The following is a 20,088-nucleotide window of genomic DNA, read 5'->3' as shown; positions in this document are numbered from 1 at the left end:
ACAATGGCTAAATTGTGATTCTTTTGTGTTCATCTACAATAACAGCTTTTCTACCTTTGACGTCTCTCTTTTTCCCTTTCAGGGTGGATGGGGTTCTGTTAAAGATCCTGACCTGGAGTTACACTCAGACTTTGGTTCCTTGAGGTGGTGGGACCCACTCCCGGGGGCTCTTGGACACGGCCTAGAAGACGAGTGCAACTTTAGGGGGTTTTGAGGTTTCGCGGCCCTGTGGATGGACTGATTCTAGGCTGGTGCCGCTGACTGAAGCATCACAGGAGAGAATGGAACATCAGATCAGCTATTGGAGGATGTGTACTTGGCGGGTTGTGCTGACTCTCTTGTTGGTGGGTGAGAGATTGTTGCCGATTCTCAGGTCACAGTACTCAGGGGAAAAAACGTGGCACGACAGACTTTTAACACCTTAAATCAGCGAGTTGTTTTGTTATGTCTCCTCTCTCGCTGTGAAATGGGACACTCCTTTTTCCCTTTATTAGGGAGAACGAGAGCCTGTGGCATGTCGAATTGTTGGGTGAACAATTAGTTTTTGTTGTACTACAGATGACGGACTTTTTTGGGGGCTTTGCTGTTGCATGCTTGGTGGGTAGAGGGTGCGGATACTTTTTTGCTGAAGTGGGGGTGGGGGAGTGTTGTGGGTTTGCTGCTGCTTGTGTGTGGGAGGGGGTCGAAGGGTGCATTGGGGTTTTAACTATCACTCATTCTTTGGAGCACTCGTCTGTTTTTGTGGATGTCTCAGAAGAAAAAGAATTTCAGGATGTATATTGTATACACTTCTCTGGTATTAAATAAAACTGCTGAAATATTGAACGTCTGTACTGTTGAACTACTGACTGCATTGTTTCTTCATCTGTGATTGAGTTTTGTTTTATTATCCTGCACTGTCTCAGAAACCTTGCAACCACTTTAAGATTCAGCTTTAATTTATTCTCATGTTTGTGGGCAGGGAGAAAAAGGTTGGAAGAGAGGAGTTGCCGTACTTAAACTAGGTAGCTCTGTAAACCTCGTTTCTTTATCTTCCATCTAAACATGAATAATTCATAGGGGAAATAGTACATATAATAGCTGATTTCTCTCTGAAGCATCTAAAACAACAACGGCCTAAACTCATTATGTTCCTCAAATGCAATAATGGTAATTAGGTACGTTACTGAATCAGAATCAGGATCAGGTTTTAATATTACCGACATATGTCATGAAATTTGTTGACTTACTGGCAGCAGTATAATGCAATGCATGATAATATAGAAGAAAATATATATGTAAATCAACTACAGTAAGTATATAGATGTATATTATATTGTTAAATTAAAAGTAATGCAAAAACAGAAATAAAAAGTAAATGTGAAGTGGAGTTCATGGGTTCTATGTCCATTTAGGAAAAGGATGGCAGAGAAGAAACTGTTCCTGAATTACTGAGTGTGTGCTTTTGAGCTTCTTTCCCTCCTTCCTGATGGTAGCAATTAGAAGAAGGCATGGCCTGGGTGATGGGGGTCCTTAAAGATGGACACCGCCTTTCTGAGGCACTGCCCCTTGAATATGTCAAAGATACTATGGAGTTAAGTACTCAAGATGAAGCTGACTAATTTTACAACTTTCTGTAGCTTCTTTCCACCCTGTGTAGCAGCACCCCCATATCAGACACCGATGCAGCCTGTCAAAATGTTTTCCACGGTACAAACATAGAAGTTTTTGAGTGTCTTAGGTGACAAATCAAATCTCCTCAAACTCCTAATAAAATATAGCCACTGTCTTGCCTTTGATATGTTGGCACCAGGTTAGATCCTCAGAACTCAGGAACTTGAAATTGCTCCCTCTCTCTGCTTCTGATCCCTCTTTAATCTTACTAAAGGCTGCTGCTGCAACACCACTCCACTAGCTGAATATTTCCTCCAGTCATCTGTCATCTCCATCTGAAATTCTGCCAACAATGGTTGTATCATCAGCAAATTTATAGATGGTATTTGAGCTATACTTAGTCACATAGTCATGTATCGAGGGAGTAGAGCAGTGAGCTAAGCACACACTCCTGAGGTGCACTAGTGTTGATTGTCAGCAAGGAGGAGATATTAATACCAACCTGCACAGACCGTGGTCTTCCGATTAGGAAGTCCAGGATCCAATTGCAAAGGGAAATACAGAGGCTCAGCTTCCATAGCTTATCAATCAGGACCACAGGAATGATGGTGTTAAACACTGAACGATAGTCAATGAACAGAATCCTGACATAAGTGTTTGTATTGTTCAGGTTATCTAAGGCCGTGCGAAGAGCCATTGAGATCGCGTCTCCCGTAGACCTATTGTGGCGATGGGCAAATTGCAGTAAGTCCAGGTCCTTGCCGAGGCAAGAGTTGACTTGGGCCAGGACCAACCACTCAGACATTTCATTGCCATAGCTGTGAGTGCCACTGGATGATAGTCATTAAGTGCCTTCTTGGACACTGGTATAATTGTTGCCCTTTTGAAGCAGGTGAGATCTTTTGACTGCAGATGAGAGGTTGAAAACATCCTTGAATACATCTGCCAGTTGATTGGCACAAGTTTTCAAGTGGATGTAAAGCTTGGAAATGCTATGACTTTAGATTTCTAACATGTCAGAATGGTTCCAAAGAGTGACAGAAAAGATGGAAAGAAAAGGCAAGATTAGTAGTGATGTATCATCTGCAGGATTACAGCTATAGTATGTTCCAATGTATTCTACAGCAAATGGCGGACATGAGATGAATTTACTATCTAAGTTGGAAACATGGCAATACATCCCTATAAACACTAATCTAGTAATTGATTGAGGAATGATTATAGGCCTGGAGCTCAGAGCTAGCTCCACGACCTTCAAAACTCTACCATTCCATTCCTCTAAATTGAGCAGCTAAAGGCTTGATTTCATGCTTCATTCTAAAGATAAATGTCAGAACAAAAAATATACATTATTTTTTTCCAAAGGTAGTGGCAATTTTAGTTCACGTTTCACCTTTTTTTCCATTTCCTGTGGCAGTCAAATAAATGATTATCTAAACAGCTCCACAAATATGTAGCCCAGGTAAATGCACCATGCCCTACCTGATTCCTTTCAGACATTAAGAAATCGAGCTTGGCACCAGGAAGCCCTAGTTCAATAAACGTCTTGACAAGTCGTAGATCTGCACTGTTACCTGAAACAAGGAAGCATTCTTGTACAGCACATTATACAAAAAGCCTTCACAAGGTGCTTCTGATAGGCATGAGCAAAGAATAACTGATGCTGGGCTCAATAGGGCTATTGCTCATACTTTGTAGTTTGGTTGAGGAGAGATTTTAAAGAAGGATTTAAAGCAGGAAAGAGAATTAATGTGGTAGGGAGATTAAGAGAGAAAATTCTAGAAGTTAGGACTTGACAGCTGAAGTTACTGGACCAATAAAATCCACAGGTGAACAATGTGCAGCAGCTGTTGGACACATACCTTGGAGGGCTGTCAGAGATTACAGTGACCAGAAGGTACAATGAAGACGTCATTTGGAAAGACAGAAATACTTTTACTATGATTGCACTGTTTCATGGGCAGTGCACTTTGTAGCCTGTATAAGTGGGCAAGTACAGGAGTGATAGTTGAAGATAACATGAGTCATAGACTTCAGATGACCTCAAGCTCCAGTGAAGTAAAATGAGAGAAGCTATCAAAGACAGTACAAGGATGATAAAGCCTGGAGATAGAAAGGGAAATAAGGTGAACAGAATGTGGTTCCAAATGACGCTTCTAGTGATTACAAGAACATTTACAAGTTGTGAACGTTAACAGTTGGTACTTACCATCCAATCCATGAACACAGACCACTAGGTGGATTCCCTCCTCGAAATTCTCTTCCTCTTCTTCTGGGGTGAAGTATGGAACATCAGAAGCCAGAAATGGCAGGTCGCTGTACAGCATGCCTTCAAACTTCAGTCCCTTTATCAACTCATTTTTGGCCTGCACAAAACTGTAAAACAAACATTATTTGTAAAAATACATATAAATTATTTGACTGTAAATGTAGGTTGCCTGATTAGAAGGTTTCTAGATGACAAGGAAATTGATACAATTGCAGATAGTGAGGAAGGATACTGCAGGATATAGATCACTTGGAAGTGTGGGTAGAGAAATAACCGATGGAGCTTAATCCTGACACCTGTGAAGTGATGCACTTTGGGTGATCAATATAAAAGTAAAGATCACAGTAAACAGCAGCATCCCTAAGAACACTGACTTGCAGAGGGACCTTGGGATGCAAGTCCACAGCTCTTGGAAGTGGCAACACTAGTGAACACAATGGTAATGAAAGCTTATGAAATTCTTGCCTTAATCCATTGTTTATGTTGTCCCCCATTAGCAAGTCAATATGTTGCTGCTTCAGCCACTTTCAGAGTAATATGTATAGTTCTCGTTGTCATTTAACAGGAAGGACACAGTTTGGGGAGGATGCAGAAGAGAATCACCAGGGTATTGCCTGGATTGGGGAGTATTATTTACAAGCAGAGGTTGGACAAACTTGAATTTTTGTTGGAGCATCGGAGGCAAAAAAAATCACCCAATTGAAGTACATAAAATTAGAAGAGGCATAGAAATGGTGGATAGTCACACTTGCGTTTCTTAGCATGGAAATGTCAAATACTAAAGGGCTTTGGTTTAGAGAGGGAAAGTTTAAAATAGATTTAAGTTTATTTTATACAGAAGCCGGTAGGTGTCGGAAATGCATATACGATAGCATTGCTTAAACAGCTAGCCAAGCGTACAAGCAATAAAGGAAGAGAAGTAGATAGACTCCATGCAAGCAGATGGGATTAGTTTAGGTGAACATCTTGGCTGGCACAGGCATCATGTTCTTCCTTTGCTGAACTACTCCATGTTCTCAAAGTGAACAGGAATTTGAAGGTAGTTGTCTTTCACTTCTCAAGTAGGCACAATAATAACTGAAAAATTTATTATTTTACAGAAGGTCTGTTTCAGAATTTTTTGTTGCAAATACTGTACCTCACAATTTTAAGAAAGGGAGATCCTTATTTCTTAATATTCTAAAGTGCCATTTTCTCTCACCAGGGAAAGAAGTAATGATGCAATTATTCAGCCCTCTTCATAACTTCACAATTTCTATTTTGCATCCAGTGAGTTCTCAGTAATTGCCTTGTGTGTGTGAGATTGACCAGATAATGTTAACAAAATAGATGGAGGGACATTTGTTGGCCAGAAAATTGGGAAAAACTCACCTGCAGTTCTGCAATAATGGCACGAGGATTCTTACATCCACTGGTGAAATGCTGGAACCTCTCAGTACCTCAGTCATCAGCAAGACTGATGTTACAGATGTTTATATTTTTAGATGAATCCACAACCAACATAACTTTACTCTTTTCTCATCAGAATCTGATTGACTGCATTGTATCTTTAGCATTAAACCTAGCTATAGAAATTTGTTCCGATTGTGCTTAAATTGGTTACATTATATTTGCCCTCCAGTTAATTTTTTTAGGAAATATTTAGGGCCAATAACTTCAATAGAACTGCTTATCAGAAGGCTATGAAACAGACACCCAAACTTTCAGTGAGACTGCCCAAGATGAACTTCCACTTGATCTGCGATGAATCCATTTTCCCAGTATTGCCCAAATATCAAATGCACAATAGCAACATTTCGCATTTGAGATCAAGTATCAAGATCAGGATCATCAGCATTTTTTTCTTAATTCAAAGAACTACACATAATGCAATTCTAAAATGAGGAAGTTTAAAGGTAGGATTCAGGTACTTAAACTGAAATCTAATAAAATGAAAGCATATTGTTTACAAGGCGTCAATGATCTACTTACCCCCTAGAAGATACCTGGATTACTGGATGATAATCATGCAATCCTACTGAATCAGAGAGTTGTACAACACAGAACTGGTCCTTCCACCCATGTTGATCTTTTATTCCCCCAACTACACTAATCCCTATTGTTCACTTTATGACAATATCCTCTTGTGGCTTGCCTATTTAAGTATCTGCCAAAATGCTTATTAAATGTAGAGATTGTATCTGATTCCATCACCACATTGGGCTGTAAGTTCCAGATATCAACTTGCCTCTCAGATCCTCTTTAAAACTTTTTTCTCTTGCTTTAAAACTATATCTTCTTGTGTCTTTGATATCTCTACCACAGGAAAAATATTTTGACTATCTACCCTATCTTTATCTCTCATAATCTTGTATGCTTTTATTAGATCACCCCTTAGCTTCTTCGCTGCAGGGAAAACAATACTAGACTATCTAATCTCTTTCCATATCAAAAGTCCTTCAATCCAACCAATCTCATGGTGAATCTCCACTGCACCATCTCCAGTATAATCACATCTTTCTGGAAGTGCACACAGTACTCTAAGTGCAGTCTAACTAATGTTTTTTTAAAGTTGTAACAAAACATTCCCATTTTTATATTCTGTGCCCTGAACTATGAATGTAAGTGTGCAATTTGCCTCCTTCACCCACCTTCTGCCCTACACACCAACAGTCCATTTCTCTCGATAGATGCTATCTGACTCTGGGTAATTATCCATCGTCAACTGTTATAGCACATCTAACACCTCCACCTTCTTTATACTGACATGGCCCAGTCAATCAACATATTCATCAAGTCAATTTATTAATGGATTGTGGAGCTCTTTCTAATGAATATTGCTTAATGATCATGAAAAGTTACATTCACAGCTACTACCAAATAGTTCGCTTTGCCGAACACCGAAATACTGAGATTTAAAATAATGCAAGCAAATAACCATCAGCTTCAGCCGAAGAGAAGAAGTTCCCATATGTCAGTAATAAAGTCCTTTGCTAAACAAGAAAGTCTCAAAAGGTGAAATTTGGAGATATGTGAATTTGTTCAGGTAAATTATCTTAATTATTATAAACAAGATTTTAGATAATTATCATTAATTGTGTGGCAAACTAAGCAACCAACTGTCTGTCCCAGATGAGAGTAACTCATATTGGATTACAAAGGTATTTGAGGTAAAGCTTTAAACAAAGTAATGTGTCTCAGGAATAAGAGAAAATCTGCAGATGCTGGAAATCCAAGCAACACACACAAAATGCTGGAGTTCCTCCAGCAACTTGTCTCAGGTATGTGGACCAAATGTTTCTATTTGTGTTCTTGTACTTAAAATAATTTTCATGTTCGCTGGTGTCTGGTGAAGAAAGTAAAGACTTCAAGTACGATTTTGTGATGTTAGGTGGTATTAGGAAACTCACTCTCCCCCAAAATATAATCACAGTCAGATCCAATGAAAACCTGAAAACCAGGAATGATACTTGATTCTACCATTTTCTAACATCGGCAGTGTTCTTTTTAAAAATTTTTAATTAGCCTTTATTTTGTTTGGTTAAAAAAGCATATTCATACTGACACAGCCAAGGATAGGCACAACGACTGTGATCTAATTGAATGAGGAACATGATTGAGATGCTGAACATGAACTCTTTCCATTTGGTACATGAATGGTTCAGAGTGATAGTCTGTGCCAAGTTTAGACATAACTTTGTGTCTGATTGAGTTCTCACATTCACTATTCCTGTTGTACTTCAAAACCACCTGCTTAAAACAGTCAGTCTTCGTCTAGTACATGCTGTCCTTGGTTCCCAGATGATGATATGACAGGGTAAATATTAATTTTTAAATAATAACCCAATTCATTTTTACTTTCCTAGCTTACAAGTACTAACATTTGGATTTGATTCTAAAAGCCCTCATCTCCTGCCTTGGGACAGGTGTGATTACTGGAGAAACAGCTAAGCTAACTTAAACACGGTTTATGTGCGATTATCTATAGTGATTGCTGGCCATTTAATTTACCATTTGTGGGAAGGTTTAACCTTCCCCTGACTTCAGGACATTTGAACTCCAGAGCAGTTCTTTCTAGAGTCATAGCACAGCACAGAACCAGACCCCGCAGCCTAACTTATCCATGCCAACCAAGAAATCCATCTAAACTAGTCCTAGTTGCCTGCATTTGGCCCAAATCCCTCGAAGCTTCCTGTGCATGTATCTGCTCAAGAATTTTTTAACAGTTGTTATTGTAACTGACTCAAATATTTCCTGTGACAACTCATTCCATATTTCACTCTGAGTGAAGAAATTACCCCTCAAGTCCTTTCAAATCCTCCCTCTGCTTAAATCTTTCCCTTCTAATCTTTTTGGCTGTATAATATCATACATAATTTGTTAGTAAATGTACTTTGAACTTTTTTGGTGCCAGAGTGTTTTTGTCAATTTCCGGCACCCATTTTGATGCCCCAGCTGAAATTGGCTAATCCGGCTCCAACACTGAACTCACATCCACCAACTCCAAATTCCTTGGTCACGTTGCAACCCACTAAAGCACAGTGGCTTGAAAGAATATGAATCAATAGCTGGTAGCATCCTTACCTTACCATTCTCTCATTGGTTTCTTCATCGTTGTCCTGTGAATTAGCTGACACAACTCCAAAGGAGCCCATGGGCTGTCTCGTGATGGGTGATGCCACCTGCTTGGAAGGAAAGGCAACTGGAGAATCCCTGAGCATGGAAGAAAACGGCAGACACGTAGCTGTGCATGAAACAGAGAGATTCACAACCTCAACCATGTTCCTTTTCTCAAACACCATGCCTGAGCCAGCAGCTCCGGAGGGAGTTGCACCATCAACGAGGGGCTCAAGTTCACATTCGTTGTTACCGATGGGTTGCACTTCTCCTCCAAACTCATCAAGTTGCTGGGCGAGACTGTCACAGTGCTGATTATTGTTAACTGCAGTTTCCATTTTTCCTTCCCGTAGGCATGGGAGCTCTTCGTGACAAAGCCTCTCATTCAAAACCACTTCACTGAAAGGAGCTGTGGTTGGTTCCAAAGCTTCTGTTGACTCAGACTGTGTGGCCATTTCATATGTGGATACCTTGCCAATATTGTCTGGTACAAATTCCCCATCTGGTAGCATGGTGTCAAATGAACCAGGCTGGCCATTCTGGACCTCATCAGAAAGGGGAGGTAGGGAGTGTTTAATCTCCTCTGTGTGACTGTTAGGGTCATGTGCATTACTACTTCTACCTAATAACTCACTGAAATCCACCTTCTTGCACAGAAGCTCTTCAATGGTATGGTCTGTGCTGTCCTTAGGGCTCGTAGCATCAAGTGCATCTGCACAATGGTGGCAATCATTCACTTCACAGGATATCCACTGATTTTCACCTGCATCATTGGAGTTTTTCTCAGCAGCCTTTGCATAACCATCGTTCTGCACTGATTCTTCTAAGCTTGTTTGTAGGATTTCTTTATCTGCAGGGGAATCAAAAACATCTCCTTGAATTGCATCCATTTCATCGTTGCCTTCCTCTGTCTTTTCTGAGGGATGCACACTGACCCAGCCACTTTTATCCACTGTTCGGTTCTGCACCAGAGAGTTGGGAGTTTCATCCAACTCATCAGAGCTGCTGATCTGCGGGGCCGAGAGAGATTTTGTTAATTTGCTGAGTTCTATCTCCTCTTCATCTTCAAAAGGCAATGAACTGATTGATGTCAAAGAAGCTTGAATGCCACTTGGCAGACTAGTGCCACTTTCAGTGTGACCACCCTCTAGGGAATTCCTATGTATTGCCTGTGCTCTGACTATCTCTTGCATGAGGTCTCGGTCATTCGATGAATCCAGAGGTTTGCGCATCTCAGGCCAAGCCACAGAACTGGGCTCACTCTCTATGCCAGAGTCAGATATAATTGAAAGAGACCGCTTCATAACCCCATAAATATTGGGATAGTCAGCATTCTCGATTTTTCTTTTCACAGAGTCTTGCTCGACAGACTCACTGTCTACATGTTCAGAGCTCATTACAGAATGCAACAGTTCCTCCTTTTCACTATCTTCACAGTCATTAGATAGAGACGATTCATTTGTATCTGTATTATTTGGAGAACAAACTCCTAACACAATGTTTCCATGATAAAGATCCTTGTTGCTGTGTTTTAGTTCTATATCTGTCAAATCTAAATCTGACCCAGCTTGTTTGACTACTGCTGCACTATCAGATTCAGGAACCATTTCTTGTTGGTCAGAACCTATTGAGATTCCATTCAATCTGAGTGATTCAGTTTGATGTTCATAGATTGTTGAGAGATCCCCTTGACTTTGTCCAACAAATCTGTCCACTTCTAAGTTCCGAATGCTTTTGACTTCAATCTCACTGAGTTCATCGTATTCTTGGCTGACAAAAGCAGCCAGATCAACACAGTTGTGCATCGTTTCCAAGGAAACAGTTTCATTCAAAGCTTGTGAGCTGGGCATGCTTGTCGCAAGCATTTTGAAGGTTTCAGAGGAAGAGCAACCATTTTGCACTTGCTGGTACTGTTTCACTCCGGCTGGTAAACTTGCAAACTCTGAAATCTGAGTGTCCAATACATGGTTAAGCTTAGTTTCCATTTCCTTGTTGGATGTGCCATTGTCAAATTTGTGATTTGCTGTAAAAGTAAAGAAAATAAACAATGACAAATCAGAGCAAAAGCAAAATGCCAAAGGAATACTCAACAATCTCAAGACAATTCTTAAGTCTATGAGTTTAATACAAACCAGTGATTTTCCAATTAATGTCCTGAAGAAGTAAGCTGCCATTTTCAGTGCGCTGAGCTGAAGTAATGAGCAAGAGCACATTAAAATTAGTGTAATTTCCAAACTGGGAAGTTAGGATTAAGAAGAAATGTGGGGATACATTTTTATTGAATGTATGAATGGCATATGGAATAAAGCAGAAATTAGATGCACTTCAGGATACTTGACAGCTGTAGGATGAAGAGAGCCCAACTGAGCTGATTGATCATAGGGTGCCAAGCTTGTTGGGAGGAAAGATTTCTAAACTCCTTAGGCTTTTACCTTGTTTTCCCTCAACTGACAAGTATTCACAGTAGATTTTAGATACAAGAAAGTACATATTAGTGTTCCATTGATCCAGCATTGAACTCTTCAAATTGGTGACAGCAGTTTCACCATAACCAGACTGAGGCTGAGAGGAAAAATAGATCAGCCATGATGAAATGGTGGTGCAGACTCAATGGCCAAATGGCCTAATTCTGCTCCTATGTCTTCTTGGTCTTATAACGTTGGAAGGGCACCAAAAAAAAAAGCTGTTTCATGCTCTACAATACTTCCAATGCATGACTATGAAAAAAAATGTAAAATACTTTCTCCTAGTTGTTACTCAAAGCAAAAAAATTGGAATAATAAGGAAACCACACATTATGTGCAAGTGTAAAAATAACAAAGAAGGAATACCTATAAAAAAAAAGCTCAATTTGTCTGAAGAAAGAAAAACAACTGCTTTGAAAACTATAAACTTATACTTTTCCCTCAAGTTCAGCGGAAGGGTCAATGACTCAAAATATGAACTATTTTCTCTTGCACAAATTCTGCTTCACTGGCTGACTTTGTCCAGCAATTCTGTTTTGTTTCAATTTGTTCTGTAGATTCAAGCATACACTTTGCATATCTTTCCACTTAGGATACAGTTTTACTTAAAACAATATTTAAAAGGGCAGAAATGAGAATTATGTAAAAAGTATTTATATGGTAGTGTTTTATGATATAATCTATGTGCAGGAGATAAGAATCCTTCATCACAATACACAACTGAGGCAGATACAATAACTTTGCTTTGTGGAAGATTTTTTAAAAAATAGAACAAATAAGAAATACGATGAGGGAGCAGAATATTCAGAGAAATTTGGACTTATCCATGGGACCATGTCCTAAAGGCTGTAAACTTCATTAGACCATCATTTTCTTGAAATAAATATCCAAGTGCCAAGGGCGCTATTGTGTCTAGCACCACTAGATGGCTGCAAAGGGCAAATCACACATGCTATATTCTGATTTGAGCATCATCTCAATTTTGTTTTGCAAATGTTCCAGTTATTAATTTAACTGTGTATACTAGTCAAACATGAATTCCTCTGGCGTACTTTTTCAGACTGTTTACATTTCCAATATTTATTTTCTTAATGTGAAAGATGCAATGCTTAGGAATATAATAACTTTAAAAAAAAACTTCTCAGCAATATACCTCCGGATGAGCTAGATAAATATAACTTCCACTTATATCATGCCAAGAACAACAAAAACCCCTATCTTTTTCCAGGGGTTTTATCAAAAGTTAACACCAATGACAAATGACAGGTTACAGATCTCAAGGGTACAATGTTTCCTAAATGGAAGGAGACGTAGAAATTGTGGAAGAGAATCCCATCCACTTAAGTCTTAGTTTACCAAAGAAGGAACTATTAAGTACAGGGATGAGCTAAAGGTCAAAAGGTTGTGATTAGTGGATTGCAGGTTCCTTAAAGAATTATGGAGATGGACAATATTGCAGAGATATGGAGTGGGCTTGGGTGAAAATCACAATCAAATTACTCTTCTGCTAAGAGTCAAAATTAGCTTTACTATAAAGTCTGCTTCATTTAAAGGAAATAATTTTCCACAGAGAGAACCTGGAAAAGTTGATTGCACAAATCTGCTTTTTACAAAAAGTATGGTAGTTCCAGACAAACTATAAAAGAGGTTGAAACATACAGTATGATAGTTATGATATCAATGAACCATAATTTTGGTGCTTCTTATATCATAAATAACTATTTGTTTCTTTACCCTGGGAAAAATCTCAGAAAATCTATCTCTTTCAAATAGCTGTGATCAAAGATATTGTAGACCAATAATTAATACATAGCGACTACATTGATGCTGCTTCCTGAACCCATGCTGAGCTTATTGACTTCATCAAATTTACTTCCAACTTCTATCCTGCCCTGAAATTTACTTCATCAATTTCCGACACTTCCAACCCCTTTCCTGATCTCTCTCTGTCTCTATCTCTGGAGACAATCTATTCATCAATACCTTTAATAAACCCACTGATTCTCAGAACTACCTGGAATATACCTCTTCCCACCCTGTCACTTGTAAATATTCCATTCTCTTCTCTCAGTTCCTCCGTCTCTGCTGCTCCTGTTCTCAGGATGAGGCTTTTCATTCTAGACCTAATGAGGTCTTCAAGGAAGCTCCTTCTTCAAAGAAAGGGGCTTTCCTTCCTCTGCCAACAATGCTGCCCTCATCTGCATCACTTCCATTTCACACACATCTGGACTCACTCCATCCTCCTGCCACAATTCCAGGTGTAGAGTTCCTCTTATCCTCACCCACCACCCTATTAACCTCTACATCCAGCACATATTCTACATAACTTTCGCCATCTCCGATGGGATCCCACCACCAAGCACATCTTTTCCACCCCCCACTTTCTGCTTTCTGCAGGGATCGCTCCCAATGCAACTTCCTTGTCCATTCCCACTGATCTCCCTCCTAGCACATATCCTTGCAAGTGGAACAAGTGCTCCACCTGCCCTTACACCTCCTCCCTCACTACCATTCAGGGCCTCAAATAGTCCTTCCAGGTGAGTCGACAGTTCATCTGTGAGTCTGTTGGGGTAACCTACTACATCTGCTGCTGCTGGTGTGGCCTCCTGTATATCGGTGAGACCCAACGTAGATTGGGAGACTGCTTCGCCGAACACTTACGATCCATCCGCCAGAAAAAGCGGAATTACCTGGTAGTCACACATTTCAATTCGATTTCACTTTCCCATTCTGACATGTCAGTCCTTGGCCTCCTCATCTGTCGCAATGAGGCCACACTCAGGTTGGAGAAGGGACACCCTATATTCTGCCTGTGTAGCCTCCAACCTGATGGCATGAACATCGATTTCTCGAACTCCCAGTAATTATTAATTGCACCCTCCTCCCACTTCACATTCCACTTCCCTATTCCTCATTCTCTCTCTCACCTTATCTCCTTATCTACTTCTGGAGCTCCTCCTCCTTCCCTTTCTTCCATGGTCTTCTACTCTCTCCTATCAGATTCTCTCTTCTCCAGCCCTTTATCTCTTTCACCAGTCATCTTCCCAGCTCTTTATTTCAGCCCCTCATCCTCTCTCAGTTTCATCTATCACCTACCAACTTGTATTTCTTCCTCCCGCACCCCATCACCCACCTTCTTACTCTGACTTCTCAGCTTTCTTTCAGTCCTGATAAAGGGTCTCGGCCCGAAATGTCAACAGTTTACTCTTTTCCATAGATGCTGCCTGGCCTGCTGAGTTCCTCCAGCATTTTGTGTGCATTGCCTTGGATTTCCAGCATCTGCAGGTTTTCTCATGGTTGCCAGACCAATGTCTATCGGGCTGTTGCCTCATGAGGAAAGCTTTATAAATGAGGAGAGATTTGTTTGAAACATGTAAGATCCAGACAGTTTTTAACAGGATGGAAAGAATCTTTCCTTTTGTGTGAGTGAAAGCTTACAGATTAAGTGGGTCGGGTCACTTTTTTTTTTAGAAAAAAGGGTCGTTCATTTAAGACAGAGACGAGGATTTTATTTTCCTTGCGGAGAGTCCTGGAAGAAATCTCTTCCTCACAGAGCAATAGAACCAACATCTTTCAATATTTTTTAAGATGGAAGTAGGGAAATGCCAAGTAAGAATAGGGAAGAGCAGAAACAGATTTACTATCACTGAAATGACATGAAATATTCTAATAGGTTTTCACAGGTGGGTGAAAATATAGAGTTGTGGTTACAATTAGGGCAGTCATGATGTCAAATGGAAGATTAGGCTTGATCTATTCCTCCATTGCAGTCCTTTTAGGACACAGAATAGTACAGCACAGTACAGAACCTTCGGCCCACTATGCTGTGCTGACCCGCAAACCCTGCCTCCCATATAAGCCCCCACCTTAAATTCCTCCATATACCGGTCTAGTAGTCTCTTAAATTTCACTAGTGTATCTGCCTCCACCACTGACTCAGGCAGTGCATTCCATGCACCAACCACTCTATGAGTAAAAAACCTTCCTCTAATATCCCCCTTGAAATTCCCACCCCTTACCTTAAAGCCATGTCCTCTTGTATTGAGCAATGGTGCCCTGGGGAAGAGGTGCTGGCTATCCACTCTATCCATTCCTCTTAATATCTTGTATACCTCTATCATGTCTCCTCTCATCCTCCTTCTCTCCAAAGAGAAAAACCCTAGCTTCCTTAATCTCTGATCATAATTCATACCCTCTAAACCAGGCAGCATCCTGGTAAATCTCCTCTGTACCCTATCCAATGCTTCCACATCCTTCCTATAGTGAGGCGACCAGAACTGGACACAGTAATCCAAGTGTGGCCTAACCAGGGTTTTATAGAGCTGCATCATTACCTCGCGACTCTTAAATTCTATCCCTCGACTTATGAAAGCTTTCTTAACTACCTTATCTACCTGTGAGGCAACTTTCAGTGATCTGTGGACATGTACCCCCAGATCCCTCTGCTCTTCCACACTACCAAGCATCCTGCCACTTACTTTGTACTCTGCCTTGGAGTTTGTCCTTCCAAAGTGTATCACCTCACATTTCCCCGGGTTGAACTCCAACTGCCACTTCTCAGCCCACTTCTGCATCCTATCAATGTCTCTCTGCAATCTTCGACAACCCTCTACACTATCTACAACACCACTAACCTTTATGTCATCTGCAAACTTGCCAACCCACCCTTCTACCCCCACATCCAGCTCGTTAATAAAAATCACGAAAAGTAGAGGTCCCAGAACTGATCATTGTGGGACACCACGAGTCACAATCCTCCAATCTGAATGTACTCCCTCCACCACGACCCTCTGCCTTCTGCAGGCAAGCCAATTCTGAATCCACCTGGCCAAACTTCCCTGGATCCCATGCCTTCTGACTTTCTGAATAAGCCTACCGTGTGGAACTTTGTCAAACTTTTGGTGAAAGTTCTTGTAGGGTTAGGTTGGATTGGTGTTTCCAGGATAAAGAACTACCAACAAAGAACACTAGTGACTAGACACTAGAATACTACAGCACAGTACAGGCCCTTTGGCCCTCGGTGTTGTGCCGACCCATATATTCCTTAAAAAAAAGTACTAAATCCACACTACTCCATAACCCAAACACGAAGAAATCTGCAGATGCTGGAATTTCAAGCAACACACATAGAAGTTGCTGGTGAACGCAGCAGGCCAGGCAGCATCTATAAGAGGTACAGTCGACGTTTCGGGCTGAGACCCTTCGTCAGGACTAACTGAAAGAAGAGCTAATAAGAGATAGCCTCGGCTAGTCTCAGCCCAAAACGTCAACTGTACCTCTTCCTATAGATGCTGCCTGGCCTGCTGCGTTCACCATCAACTTTTATGTGCGTTGCTACTCCATAACCCTCTATTTTTCTTTTATCCATGCGCCTGTCCAAGAGGCTCTTAAATACCCCACCACCATCTCTGGCAAGTCATTCCAGGCACCCACAACCCTCTGTGTAAAAAGCTTACCCCTGATGTCTCCCCTAAACTTCCCTCCCTTAACTTTGTACATATGCCCTCTGGGGTTTATTATTCGTGCCCTGGAAAACAGGTACTGGCTATCCACCCTATCTATACCTCTCATAATCTTGTAGACCTCTATAAAGTTCCCTCTCATCTCTCTACGCTCCAAAGAGAAAAGTCCCAGTTCTGCTAACCTTGCCTCATAAGACTTGTTTTCCAATCCAGGCAACATCCTGGTAAATCTCCTCTGGACCTTCTCCATAGCTTCCGCATCCTTCTTATAATGAGGTGACCAGAACTGAACACAATACTCTAGGTGTGGTCTCACCAGAGATTTGTAGAGTTGCAACATGACCTCTCTACTCTTGAACTCAATCCCCCTATTAATGAAGCCTAGCATCACATAGGCCTTCTTAACCATCTTATCAACCTGTGCAGTGACCTTGAGGGATGTATGGATTTGAACCCCAAGGTCCCTCTGTTCATCCACACTCTTAAGTAAAAGACCATTACCCCTGTACTCAGCCTTCTGGTTTGTCCTTCCAAATGCATCACCTCACACTTATCCAGATTGAACTGCATCTGCCACTTTTCTGCCCAACTCTGCATCCTGTCGATATCGTCTTATTATGATTGAGGACACGCAGTCCCCTTTTATTGTCATTTAGTAATGCATGCATTAAGAAATGATAAAAATGTTTTTCCAGAATGATATCACGAAAACATATGACAAACCAACTTAAAAACTAACAAAAACCAGATAATTATAACATATAGTTACAACAGTGCAAAGCAATACCGTAATTTGATAAGAACGGACCATGGCACAGTAAAAATCTCAAAGTCTCTCGAAAGTCCCATCATCTCACGCAGACGGTAAACCTCCAGTGCTGCCAACTTGCCGATGCAGCATCCTGGAAGCATCCGACCACAGTCCGACTCAGAGTCCATCCGAAAACTCCGAGCCTCCGACCAGCTCTCCGGCACCGATGCATCGAGCACCATCTCAGCCAAGCGCTTCAACCCCGGCCCCGGCAACAGGTGATACACAAAGCCGAGGATTTGAGACCTTCATCTCCAGAGATTCTTGATCACGCAGTAGCAGCAGCAGCGAAGCAGGCATTTTAGAAGTTTCTCTAGATGTTCCTCTGTGCTTCTCATGGCTGTCTCCAGCAAATCTGGATTGTGCACGGCACCCCTAGTTACACATATCGATTTTCGTTCGGAATGGCCGCGCGCGCTGCGTCGCGCCGCCATCTTTTCCTCCCTTCCTTAAAAAAAAGTGCTAAACCCACACTACTCCATAACCCAAACATAAGGAAATCTGAAGATGCTGGAATTTCAAGCAACACACATAAAATTTGCTGGTGAACGCCAGTTGCTTGTAACCTTCAACAACCTACAGCTCCATCCACAACTCCTCTGATCTTCGTGTCATCCACAAGCTTACTCACCCACCCTTCTGCCTCTTTATCCAGGTCACTTATAAAAATCACAAAGAGCAGGGGGTCCCAGGACAGATCCTTGCGGCACTCCACTAGTCACCGACCTCCAGGCAGAATATTTTCATTCCACTAATACCCTCTGCTTTCTTCCTGTAAGCCAATTATTTGTCCAAACAGCCAAGGTTCCACTAATCCCATGCCTTATGACTTTCTGGATGAGTCTCTCATGGGGGACCTTGTCAAATGCCTTGTTAAAATCCATGTAGACCACATCTTAGATCTCCTATTAGGAAACGAGTTAGGACAGGTGACAGAAGTTTGTGTAGGGGAACACTTTGGTTCCAGTGATCATAACACCATTAGTTTCAACTTGATCATGGATAAAGATAGATCTGGTCCTCGAGTTAAGGTTCTAAACTGGAAAAAGGCGAAATTTGAAGAAATGAGAAAGGATCTAAAAAGCGTGGATTGGGACAGGTTGTTCTCTGGCAAGGATGTGATTGGTAAGTGGGAGGCCTTCAAAGGAGAAATTTTGAGAGTGCAAAGTTTGTATGTTCCTGTCAGGATTAAAGGCAAAGTGAGTAAGAACTTGGTTCTCGAGGGATATTGGAACTCTGATAAAGAAGAAGAGAGAGATGTATGACATGTATAGGAAATGGAGCAAATAAGGTGCTTGAGGAATATAAAAAGTGCAGAAAAATACTTAAGAAAGAAATCAGGAGGGCTAAAAGAAGACGTGGGGTTGCTTTGGCAGTCAAGGTGAAGGATAATCCAAAGAGCTTCTACAGGTATATTAAGAGCAAAACGATAGTAAGAGATAAAATTGGTCCTCTTGAAGATCAGAGTAGTCGGCTATGTGTGGAACCAAAAGAAATGGGGGAGATCTTAAATGGGTTTTTTGCATCTGTATTTACTAAGGAAACTGGCATGGAGTCTATGGAAATAAGGCAAACCAGTAGTGAGGTCATGGAACCTATACAGATTGAAGAGGAGGAGGTGCTTGCTATCTTGAGGCAAATCAGAGTAGATAAATCCCCAGGACCTGATAGGGTATTCCCTTGGACCTTGAAGGAGACTAGTGTTGAAATTGCAGGGGCCCTGGCAGATATATGTAAAATGTTGGTATCTACGGGTGAGGTGCCAGAGGATTGGAGGATAGCTCATGTTGTTCCATTGTTTAAAAAAGGCTCTAAAAGTAATCTGGCAAATTATAGGCCGGTAAGTTTGACATCGGTTGTAGGTAAATTATTGGAAAGAGTACTAAGTGATAGGATCTACAAGTATTTGGATAGACAGGGACATATTAGGGAGAGTCGACATGGCTTTGTGCATGGTAGGTCATGTTTGTCAAATCTGTTGGGAGTTTTTTGAGGTGGTTACCAGGAAAGTGGATGAAGGGAAGGCAGTGGATGTTGTCTACATGGACATCAGTAGGGCCTTTGACAAGGTCCCGCATGGGATGTTAGTTAGAAAGATTCATTTGCTAGGTATACATGGAGAGGTAGTAAATTGGATTAGACATTGGCTCAATGGAAGAAGCCAGAGGGTGGTAGTGGAGGTTTGCTTCTCTGAGTGGAGGCCTGTGACTAGTGGTGTGCCACAGGGATCAGTGCTGGGTCCATTGTTATTTGTCATCTATATCAATGATCTGGATGATAATGTGGTAAGTTGGATCAGCAAATTTGCTGATGATACAAAGACTGGAGGTGTAGTGGACAGTGAGGAAGGTTTTCAAAGCTTGCACAGAGATTGGACCAGCTGGAAAAATGGGCTGAAAAATGGTAGATGGAGTTTAATACAGATAAGTGTGAGGTATTGCACTTTGGAAGGAAACACCAAGGTAGAACATACAGGATAAATGGTAGGGCACTGAGGAGTGCAGTAGAACAGAGGGATCTGGGAATACAGATACAAAATTCCCTAAAAGTGGCGTCACAGGTAGATAGCGTTGTAAAGAGAGCTTTTGCTACATTGGCCTTTATAAATCGAAGTATTGTGTATAAGAGTTGGAATGTTATGGTGAGGTTGTATAAGGCATTGGTGAGGCCGAATTTGGAGTACTGTGTGCAGTTTTGGTCACCAAATTACAGGAAGGATAGTAATAAGGTTGAAAGAGTGCAGAGAAAGTTTACAAGGATGTTGCCGGGACTTGAGAAACTCAGTTACAGAGAAAGGTTGAATAGGTTGGGACTTTATTCCCTGGAGCATAGAAGAATGAGGGGAGATTTGATAGAGGTATATAAAATTATGATGGGTATAGATAGAGTGAA

At 41.1% G+C, this 20,088-nt stretch overlaps 1 protein-coding gene across 2 annotated transcripts in view; it reads right to left on the bottom strand.

The window, feature by feature from the left end:
* Positions 1-20,088, bottom strand: part of fam135b (family with sequence similarity 135 member B) — a 392,129-nt gene that overhangs the window by 37,436 nt on the left and 334,605 nt on the right. For both annotated transcript variants that reach the window (XM_072259585.1, XM_072259586.1), the window contains 3 exons: positions 8,426-10,481; positions 3,803-3,969; positions 3,076-3,167 (listed from right to left, as the gene is read on the bottom strand). In XM_072259585.1, coding sequence (XP_072115686.1) covers positions 3,076-3,167; positions 3,803-3,969; positions 8,426-10,481 — 2,315 coding nt within the window. The remainder of the gene's footprint in view (positions 1-3,075; positions 3,168-3,802; positions 3,970-8,425; positions 10,482-20,088) is intronic.

This window comes from Mobula birostris, chromosome 1 (genome assembly GCF_030028105.1).
Source record: "Mobula birostris isolate sMobBir1 chromosome 1, sMobBir1.hap1, whole genome shotgun sequence".
Lineage (NCBI taxonomy): Eukaryota > Metazoa > Chordata > Chondrichthyes > Myliobatiformes > Myliobatidae > Mobula > Mobula birostris.
This window is presented reverse-complemented; position numbering and strand designations above follow the sequence as displayed.